Source organism: Cynara cardunculus (assembly GCF_001531365.2).
Source record: "Cynara cardunculus var. scolymus isolate 2C chromosome LG 2, CcrdV1, whole genome shotgun sequence".
Taxonomy (NCBI): Eukaryota; Viridiplantae; Streptophyta; class Magnoliopsida; order Asterales; family Asteraceae; genus Cynara; species Cynara cardunculus.
The window spans coordinates 11,436,339-11,447,367 of record NC_037529.1 but is presented as its reverse complement, the minus strand read 5'-3'; the positions used below and the strand labels follow the sequence as shown (position 1 = coordinate 11,447,367).

The 11,029-nt window shown below is 35.8% G+C and overlaps 2 protein-coding genes across 6 annotated transcripts in view; both read left to right on the top strand.

The window, feature by feature from the left end:
* The first annotated feature begins 970 nt into the window (after positions 1-970).
* Positions 971-5,519, top strand: LOC112507267 (heparanase-like protein 3). Of its 2 annotated transcripts, none has more exons than XM_025111775.1 (9): positions 971-1,305; positions 1,448-1,484; positions 1,620-1,803; positions 2,213-2,322; positions 2,734-2,964; positions 3,054-3,243; positions 4,312-4,437; positions 4,529-4,628; positions 5,063-5,519. In XM_025111775.1, the coding sequence occupies exons 1-9, from the start codon at positions 1,078-1,080 to the stop codon at positions 5,459-5,461; spliced, it is 1,605 nt and encodes a 534-aa protein (XP_024967543.1). In that variant the 5' UTR covers positions 971-1,077; the 3' UTR covers positions 5,462-5,519. The 2 variants fall into 2 exon arrangements, with proteins under 2 accessions (XP_024967543.1, XP_024967541.1); XM_025111773.1 differs by having other exon boundaries at positions 2,174-2,322.
* Positions 5,520-8,921: 3,402 nt separating this feature from the next.
* The window catches only part of LOC112506831 (protein SRG1-like), a 19,723-nt gene continuing 17,615 nt past the window's right edge, over positions 8,922-11,029 (top strand). For 3 of the 4 annotated variants that reach the window (XM_025111127.1, XM_025111126.1, XM_025111125.1), the window contains exons 1-2: positions 8,922-9,190; positions 9,552-9,799. In XM_025111127.1, coding sequence (XP_024966895.1) covers positions 8,933-9,190; positions 9,552-9,799 — 506 coding nt within the window. In that variant the 5' untranslated portion in view covers positions 8,922-8,932. The remainder of the gene's footprint in view (positions 9,191-9,551; positions 9,800-11,029) is intronic. The other variant, XM_025111128.1, reaches the window with a different exon arrangement.

Sequence of the window (11,029 nt, the reverse complement as noted above, 5' to 3'; positions counted from 1 at the left end):
GTTATCGTTTTGGTTGATAAATTAAATTTTTGGTATAATCATGTGATATGGGTGTGATAATCATGTGAGATGGGTGTGATAATCACCGTTATACATCACTTGGKYTATCGTTTTGGTTGATAAGTTAAATTTTTCGGTGTAATCATGTGATATGAGTGTGATAATCACCGTTATATATAACTTGGGTTATCGTTTTAGTTGATAAGTTAAATTTTTGGTGTGCTAATCATGTGATATGGGTGTGATAATCATGTGATTATCATACAATTATCACACTATCGCTTATATCCACACGATTTGGTGTGATATGGGTGTGATAATTATGTAATTATCATACAATTATCACATTATCGTTTATATCAACATGATTTGGTGTGATTTGGGTGTGATAATCATGTGATTATCACACAGTTATCGGCTAGGGTTAACTTAAAAAATCGACTACCGATTTGGTGTGATATGTGTGTGATTTGGAGACGCATGAATGAAGGAGAAGAAGACGTGATCAATGAAGGAGAAGAAGACGTGGAAACGTGAAGATAAACATGGTTAATTAAAATAAAATAAAAATTATAAAAATTACTTAATTACATTACTGTCCTTATTAAATTATTTATATATAATAAAAATTAATTTATTAATTAAAAAAGTTTGTGGTTATTGAGTTGTTCTCGCGTTTTCGTAAATCACAGGGGTTCTCGTTTGAACCTCCACCTATATATATATATATATATTAACTTGGTGGTTAAGGGATTGTTTTTTTGAAAATTTCAAAGTCCCATACTTTTAACTGTTCAAGAAGTTGTAAGAATTAAGATTACTATATTTAGAGAAAAAGGCATACGTTGTCATGATATCATTCCAACCGAAAGGTGTCAAATCCATGATGCAGATGCTGCCCATCCATACCACCAACCAACTTCATTCCCAAGGTCTTAACACAAAATTTATACAAACCCCCATATCCAAACCCTAAAACTTTTACAAGAAACCAATCTTTCCCCACTTTCTTTCCTAACAAATTACCCTTTTTTTTCATTATTACTGAATATAAGTTAACAAGACAAGGTCAAATCAATGGGTTCTTTGTGCTGGCAAATTGGTATCTGCATTTGGGTTTTCTTGTTCGGTTTCATCTGGGTTTTTCAGGATTCAAACATCGAAAACGGGGCTGTTTCCATCGATGGTGAAAGTGGGATTGCGGAGATAGATACAGATTTCATCTGTGCTACCATGGATTGGTGGCCACCTGAGAAGTGCGATTACGGTACTTGTAGCTGGGATAATGCTTCTCTTCTCAATGTGGTTTGTTCCCCCTTCTTCCTTTTTTGTGTTCTTGGAGAATCTTTGATGATCTTGTGAAAAGATTCTTGATTTCTTATGTTTGTGGGTCCAATCATTCGATCATATATGTTTATGGGTTGATTCTTGTTTTTCTTTGGTGCAGGATCTTAGCAACAAAATTTTTCAGAATGCAGTCAAAGGTAGAAACTAATAACCACTCTCTGTTCGCTTATTATAATCAATTTTGAAGTAGAAAAACCTGGTCATTGGACCCCCAAAAGTCAAATTTGTTGATTCTTGATCTGAAAGTTGGCCTTTCTTGAACGATTATGCAGCCTTTTCACCATTAAAGATTAGATTGGGAGGGAGTTTACAGGACGTACTTGTCTATGAAACCGAAGATCACATAAAACCCTGCACCCCCTTCACTCAAAACACCTCTGCATTGTTTGGTTTTAATGAGGGCTGTCTACCTCTGTCCCGCTGGGATGAACTAAACAGCTTCTTTAATGAAACCGGGTAACCGAAATTACATATTTTTGTCATTAAATTTCGATTCTGAGCTTTGTGATTTGGAAACTAAGGGGCCGTTTACCAAGTAAGTTTACTGGGTAAGTGCTTACCGGCAAGAGTCAACTCGTTCATTTATTTTATGGGGTATTGTTCTCGGTCATCAAAATTGGTTGTTGGTAAGCATCTTTTACCCTGTAAGTGCTTACCGGGTAAGAGTTCTACACCCTCACTTACTAGGTAAGATTCTTCGTCCTTGCTATGCCTCTTAACGGGTAAGATTCTCCCGGTAAGGTAAGTGAAACCTGGTGAGTGCTTACCCGGTAAGCGTTTGCTAAACGGCCCCTAAATTTGCTCACAGTCAGTGTTTTCTATCCAGGGCTGAAATAATTTTTGGATTGAATGCTCTTACTGGAAGGGAAGTGCTAGCTGATGGTTCGACTGTTGGACCTTGGGACTCCACCAATGCTGAATCTCTGATGCGTTATACGGTTAAAAAGAATTACAGCATGTATGCTTGGGAACTCGGTAAATCCTCCACCCAACACTTTGTTTGGTAGTGGCTTGATGATATGGAAAGTAGCTTTTTCTGTAAGCTTCAAGGGAGAGCTTTATGTAGAAAGCCAAGTTTTTTCCAAACCTGCTCCTCCCAATTAAAAAGCACGCTCCTTCCATCTATGAAAAAACTCTCCCAAACAAAAACCTTCCAGAAAATCTATACAGACAGATCAATCCACACAACTAGCTTTATCCATACATGATTTAATGGAAAACCAACCAAACAACCCGTTACATTATCTAACTTATAAGTTTTATAGTTCTTGGTTATGTATTCTTTTTTAATATAATAATATTCTTCTTTTGAATAAGTGAAGGGCCACTCAACTTGTTAGGAAGTTATGTATTTTTCATTAATACGCCTTTAACGTTTCGTTATAGGGAACGAGTTAAGTGGAAGCGGAGTTGGAGCGAGAGTAACAGCATCTCAATACGCCATTGACACAACCCTCCTCAAGAACGTAGTACACGAGATCTATGACGGCATTGAGCCTAAGCCACGTATTATCTCACCAGGAGGCTTTTTTGATGCAAAATGGTTCAAGGAGTTCATAAACAAAACAAATGAAATCCTCGATGTGGTCACTCATCATATATACAATCTTGGCCCAGGTATCTTTCATAACAAATATTGAATAACGGTTTAAATTTCAGAAAAAAAAATCATAAATGTTGGAACTTTGTGTCGTCATTTCAAACAGGAGTTGATCAAGGCCTAGTCGAAAAGATTCTTGATCCGTCTTATCTTGATGGCGAGGCTGATACTTTTAAGCAACTCAAGAACATCCTCGCGACCTCCGAAACTTCGGCATCTGCTTGGGTTGGTGAGGCTGGTGGAGCTTACAATAGTGGCCACAATCTTGTGACAAATGCATTTGTGTTTAGTTTCTGGTAAGCACAGCTTTATATTCCTAGGATTGTACATATTTAGGAAGTTGTAACCATTAATACATAAGTTACAACTTGAGAAAAAAAGAAATTGGGATGTGGGTATCCTGAGGGCTTGTACCCTTTGCATAAATTTGTGTACTCAACATGAGAGGTCGAATAGTGTCGTTACTATAGGGGACTTAAGAGAGGACAGGACAGGACATAACAACTGTTCAACGTTTGGTAAGATAAAACTGGACAAAATAGAACAAGTAAAATGACCAATTTACCCCTGATGAGTTGTTTATTTTAATTAATTTATGTAATTTATTAAATTATAATAAAATAATTATTTTTATAACAAAATATATCATTTGAAGTTTTCGTCAAAACAATTAAAATGACACCAAATAAAAAGTTTTTGTAGTTTTCTATTTTTATTTTTATCTCTTTTCTACATTATTTTTTATTATTAATATATAATAAATTACATAAATTAATAAAAATATAGAAACCGTATAAAAATAATATTTTGAGGACAGTAAAATGAAAGTTTAAGAAACATAAAATACAACAAATAAAATTTAAAGAACGAATAAAATGTAAAAAAGAGACCTATTTGATGTTTTAGAAGAGAATTAAGTTTTATTTTGAGGTTATATTGATAAAATATAAGTCTGTTCCACCTTGTTCCACCCTGTTCCATGGGGTAGGGGTGGAACAGGCCTGTTCCACTTTATTCCACTTTGTTCCTGTCTGTTCCACATAAAATTCATGTCAAACATGAGACAGGGATCCTGTCCTATTCTGTCTTGTCCCTGTCCAGTGTACCAAACGCACGTGCATCCACTTAGTCTGACGTGTGCTCCTATAAGTTAACGAAAGTGGTTGCAATAATGTATTTACATGTGGAATTAGAGGTTGCAAGAACAAAAAAGAAGAAAGAAGCCACTTGGGTGTTGCAAAAACCCAGCTGAATGTCATTTTTAGTTAAACCGTACTTTTTTAATTAATATTTGTTTTATTTTGTACAATTATGCTAATTATTTAGTGCTCTGCTTGGAAATTTTTCTGGATCCGCCTCTGCAGGTACTTGGATCAGCTAGGAATGTCAGCTGTTTATGACACGAAGACGTACTGCAGACAGTCATTAATAGGTGGGAATTATGGCTTACTCAACACCACTACTTTTGAGCCGAATCCGGATTATTACAGGTACGTTTTGACTTTTAAGATCGAGCCTATGACTTCCCGAATTCAAGATCGATATTCTTTAGCTATAAATGTAATATTCTTTTCTTACTAGTGCTCTTCTTTGGCACCAACTAATGGGGAAAACGGTTCTCGCCACAAACTTTTCGGGGACCAAGAAAATGCGCTCTTACGCACACTGCGCTAAAAAATCTGTAAGTTTGCTAAAAGCTCATTTGTTGAGAAGTCTTTTTAATCCGAACCGAAATACCAAAACATCCCTACTTTATTCTAGAGCTCGACGTCTCGTTGATATATAGATTAGTTGGAGGTCCCTTGTCTGCTTAATAAAGTCTTGGGGGCTGTTTACCAAATGCTTACCTAGTATGTGCTTAATGGCTAAGCACTTACCGGCAAGAGTCACGACCCACTTTTACCTTGTTGGGTAACATTCTCTGCCATCAAAATGGATTGTCTGTAAGCCTCTTACCCGGTAAAAGTCTTCTCCCTTGTGACAAATACATCTGGAACAATACGTCGTGATTGGTTCTTATGGGTTATCAAAATTGTAGGATTCTCACTTGATTTGCCTCATGTATGTGTGTTTAATAGTTCAATAATCTTACAATGTTGTTGATTTGTATTTTAGGACGGAATAACGCTTCTACTCATCAATCTAGACACCACCACCACCGTTAATGTAACATTAACGATTAATAGCTTACTTAAATCTTGGGGACATGATAATCATCTGCGACAACCGCATACGAGAAAGGGAATCCGGATGGTTAGACAAGATACAAAGACGGGTGAATCAGCAATACGAGAAGAATACCATCTGACAGCAAAAGACGGAAACTTGCATAGTCAAACGATGGTGCTTAATGGGAAAGAGCTGACTGTGAACGAGGCAGGTGATATACCTCCATTGGAGCCACTAAACGTTAGTATATCAGAACCGATAACCGTAACTCCCAATTCTATTGTATTTGCCCACATCCCATCACTTACTTTGAATGCTTGTGGCAATGTGGCCATGGAGTTGTAACTCTTGGTACAAATTGTTTGGTGCTTGTTTAAGATAAAATGCAGTTTTGTTGTTTTGGTTGGATAGTTACTCAAGGGGCCATCTGAAATGCACAAGCATGAAGCAGTATATTAAGTGGCTGTTTGTCAAACGCTTATCCGGATAAGCGTTTACCAAATCACGTTATCTTACCGGATGAATATGGTAAGGATCATAAATCTTACCCGGTAAAAACAAGACAAGGACCAAAAGTCTTACCGAGTAAGTGAGAACGACGATTCTTACCACAGTAAGTGCTTACTGGTTAAATGGTTGCATATAATGTCGTTTTGGTGGACTAAAATCTTACCCGGTAAGTAAATAATAGTGTTAAATTTTACCTTCAACTCAACTATATATTCAGATTTTTACCACCACTTGAATGATGAATCAAACCAAACATAATTTTTTTCCCTTTTAAATCCGATTTTACCACCATCTGTATCAAACCAAACAATTTTAGATATTCAGCTCAGCTATCACTTTTACCCCTCGTTGACCGCGGCTCACCGTCATTATCCGTCGTTGACTGTCATTTGACCACCGTTCATCATGGTAAGTTTTCTTACATTAAACAAATAACACATTTTCATTACAAACTAATTTGGATTTATATGTTATTTTATAACTTCTTTATATTATATCCACTAGGGAGATTATTATCCGACACTCGTGACAATGAAATCAAGTACAAAATTCGCAAATACTATTTTGGCGATATTGCAGGTATGGAAAAACATACTACAAATGTTTAGGAGTATCTGTTTCGGTCATTGGCTCGATATCCGGTCAACACATGGATACCCGATGCTCGTGTATTTGATGTTACAAATGCAAGTATTTCCTGATGAAGACTCGCAAAATGCACTGTATTCTAATGTTGGGGGATACAATTTACGTTTTGGGCGAGAAGAATTCTATCTCATTACCGGTATGTGATTTGCCCAAAAAAACCTGCGTTATCGATTTGAACGATAGCATACTACCGATACAATTGATGGTTTTTTTTTTTTTTAACGATTTATAGAGCTAAAATCAACGAATTGGATGAGTTTTTCTGATTGTTAAATTTAGCGTATTTAGGATCGTGTTTATCAGATTTCGTGGACCAAACATACATGTAGTTGACAATGTTTGGGAGTGATTGCATTGAAGAAAGTTGCAAACTTTGAACAAGGTTTAGGGCCGTTTATTAAACGTTTACCTGATAAGTGCTTACAAGGTAACTTTTCTTACCAACTGAACATGATGAGGGTCAAAAATCTTACCCAGTAAAAACAATGATAAAGATGAAGAGTCTTACCCGGTAAGTGAGGGAGACGACTCTTACCCGGGTAAGTGCTTACCGGGTGAATTGTTGCATATGATACCATTTTGATGTACTACAATCTTACCCGGTACAATAAATTATAATGTTGACTCTTACCTGGTAAACATTTAGGTAAACGACACTTGGTAAAAATCATGAGTATTTAGAAAAAGATTTAGTAAAAATCACATATAAAGGGTTAAGAAAAATCAAACAATGTAGTTGCAGAATTTAATTTAAACATGCAAAGACACAAAGATGAATCTTATGATATGTAACCACAAAGAGTGGTGTCTGATTGGTTTGAGCTTGACTTCAAAGGTCAAAAGTACCATGAGGTCTCAGGTTTAAATTCAAGGAGGAATAAAAATCCCCTTGTGGCCACGGAGGTTCAAATGCGGTGACTCCGGGCTATCTGCAAAGCAGGTGGTCACCCTAGGATTAGTCAGCTCGCATAGCAGGTTGGATATCCAGGTTAACAAAAAAAAAAGACTTGATCAATTAATGCAAAACATAAGTCTGAACAGAAGGTAAAAATTTCTGATTCCATCAATCTAGAGTTAGGACTTGGTCGACTTTCTTTGTCATGATGCACATGTCTTAAGTTCGAATACACTGTCCAGACTTATATACTTAGGCAATTATAAAGGCGATTTCATAAATTTGATCAGAAGGATCAGATCTCTGAGTCCACTACCCAGACGTATACTTAGTGAAAATTTCACTAAGTTCAACTTTTCATAAATTCTAAAAACCACTACAACCAAGGGGATCTGCCCCTTGGAACCCGTTAGGGGTGCTGCCCCTCTAACCCTGCAAGAGAGTGCAACCCCCTTAACATCCGACTTATGATGATCTAAGGTGATATGTATTTATATTATTGTCTTGTTGAATTATTTTTCTACTAATTTTTTTAATAAAAACAAGAATTTTTTTAGGGGTGTTTGGGATTGCTTATTTGAAACAACTTATTTTTTTTTTGTAAAAATGCTTATTAATCTATATGGTATTAAACCATAGTTAAATAAAACAAGGTTAAAATTGTAAACTGATAATAAGCAGTTTTTCCGAAGTTAGGAATGATTAACTTATCAAAAACAGTTTATTACTGATTTGACACTGATATAAATAATTTTTTTTCTTATTCAAACACCAAAAAACAACTTATCATCAATGTCAAACTGAAATAAATTAAAAATCAACTTTTATAAGTAATTCCAAACACCTTATTTCCCTCGTCTCCTTTGTTTTTTTTTTTTTTTTATTAAAGGTTTCGAGCGTTGGTAGTATAAAAAACCTCAAGTCGCAAGCTTTGAAGTTTGTGCCCCTGACCATGACTATATGTTGAACATGAATCAGGTATGCAACTCCAGTTTGCCTGACGATACAAATCTAAGGGGTGTTTGGGATTGCTTATTTAAAATAACTTATGTTTTTTTGTAAAAGAATTTATTAACTTATGTGGTATCAAATCGGAGTTTTATAAAAAGTGTTTGGATTAGCTTATAGCGATACCAAACTGCAATAAGCTGATAAGTTGTTTTTTAGTGTTTGACAAATTTTGCTTATACCTGTAAAATGACCAAAAAAGACAGTCTTCCATATTATTGACTTATGAGAGTGTTTGAGATTACTTATTAACTTATTTAATTTTTTAACATGTAAAAATTTATTTTTCATCATTTATAATAATATCTTTGACAAAAATTTATATCAATAAGATTAATAATTTATATTAATAAGATTAATAATTTATATTAATAAGATTAATAATTAACAAACATTTATACCAATACCATTAATAATTCAAGAAAAAATAATATATTTATAATATATTTGAGGAAGGGATATTGATGATGATGAGACGTATATGATGTTTGGATAAATTTAAAAAGAGTTAAAATGGTAAATCGGTGATAAGTTGTTTTTCATAAGTCAGTAAGGATTAACTTATCAAAAACTGTTTATTACCAGTTTGGCACCGGTATAAGCAGTTTTTTTTTTCTTTTCCCAAACACTCTAAAACCAAACACTCTAAAATAACTTCATCTCCGGTAAATAACTTCATCTCCCGTGCCAGACTGAAATAAGTTAAAAAGCAGTTCCCATAAGCAATCCCAAACGCCCCTAAACTTTGCTCCGCCATGGTGTCGGCGAGTTCATCGGAGAACCACGATTTACTAAACAAGCAAGTTCAAGAAATAGCGGTGGACTGTCACCAGTTGCCGGAAAGATATATCCGTAAAGAAGATGAAGAGTACGGTAGCCTTACCAACGCCGGTGAGTCATCTTCGACGACTACGAGTCCCGAGGTTCCTGTTATTGATTTTAGCCTCTTGAATTCATCTCCTTTGGAGCTTGATAAGCTTAAGTCTGCTGTTGGCTCTTTCGGCTGCTTTCAGGTCTCTTTGTCCTTCGTCATATACATTTCGCTGGCAGTTCATTTCACTTGATTTGTTGATTAACTAAGTGTTATTGATCAATTGAATCGAGATATGCAACTGTAGATCTATTTTCTGTTGTGATAATTGGTTAATGGTTCCATATGTTCTGGAATTACAGAGATTTTGACATTTAGATCAACGAATCACTTTGAGGTGATTATAGACATCTTATGTAAACAAAGTTAGGTATATATTTGTTAATTCATCTCCAAATTAACAAAACTAAAACCAAGACTAAGAGTTTAATTAAGTCATTATATTGAAACAAAACATTGTTGTTTGTGGATATTTCTATTCTTGAAATTCGATTATGTTTCAGGCAATCAACCATGGAATTGAAGGTTCATTTCTAGAGAAAGTTCGCGAAATCAGTAGACTCTTCTTCAGATCATCGGTGGAGGAGAAGAAGAAATGCTTGAGAGCAGATGATGATATTGAAGGCTATGGGAATGACATGGTTCTCTCAAATCAACAAACTCTTGATTGGACTGATCGGCTTTATCTCACTGTACTTCCAAAACACCAACAAAGGCTTCAATTTTGGCCTCAAATTCCTTGTCATTTCAGGTAATCTCTTGATATCTGCTACGAACATATTTAGCTGTAACTTTATGTGAGGTGTTGTGTTTTATTTTATTTTCATTTGGGTTGATTTCAGTAAGTTAGGAAGTTGTAGGGGATAGTTGGTTGTGTTTAGGATGTTTAGGAAGTTGATTTCAACTGTTTTATCTCGGGGTTGTGGAGGGACATCAATCAAGAGTTGGCCGTTCACAAGCCACAGACGCTGAACCAGGCTATCGGACTTGCCAAGCTTATTGAAGACAAGATTGCTGATTATCGGCCCCTACCGATGGTACCACACCTTCCGCCGCCTATATCAACACCCCTTCTTCCAGCACCTCCAATTAAATCGAGAGCCTCTTCTAGTTCATCTCTTGCAGCCCCTTCTCTAGTCAAGCCTCTTAGTCCAGAGGAAATGCAACGTTGGAAGGTGCAAGGGTTATGTTTTCGGTGTAGGGAAGTTCCATCCAGGGCACTGTTGCAACCCCCCTCAGTTCTTGATGATCGAGTATCACGAGCCGCCGATGCACATCAGAACATGCCCCTGACAGAACCTACTACTGGTCAAACCTATAACCAAGATATGGGTGCCGCCATGGCCAAGGAGCAATGTTTGCAACATTTCAGAAGCCACTTGGGAGAACCGGGATGAGATCCTAGCTGTTCTTTTTATACCCGACCCTGCGGCCAAGGTCGTTTTTAGTGCGGGAGGAATTGATACCAACATATTTAGCTGTTGTGTTTTAACTTTATAAATAAGAAATCTCTCTATATATACATAATTAAGATTAAAGAAAGGAATCAAAGGAAAAAGTAGGCAAAATCAAGGTGAGTACTTATGTGATACATGCATGCTATATATAAAAGTATTATATGCATTACAAGTTATGTTGGCATGCTTGTTTTACATAGAAATATTGATACACATACATATTCAAGATATGCATGATGACATGTTCTAATACAGGTATACACACAAGACATGAAAATCATTTACATGTTACCATATGTGTTACACAAGGCATGAAATTTTTAACATGTTATGTATAACCATAATCTCCAACGTACGATATATTACGAGAAGGGATGTCTTGCAAACGAACATTATAGGGCAACCTTTTATAGACCCGAGGGTTAGCAAACCTCAAGACAAATATGGTATACATGCATGTGACAAATGAGATCTCAAAAGAATGTTTTATGCATGATAAAGAATAGTATTTTATGAATGATAAT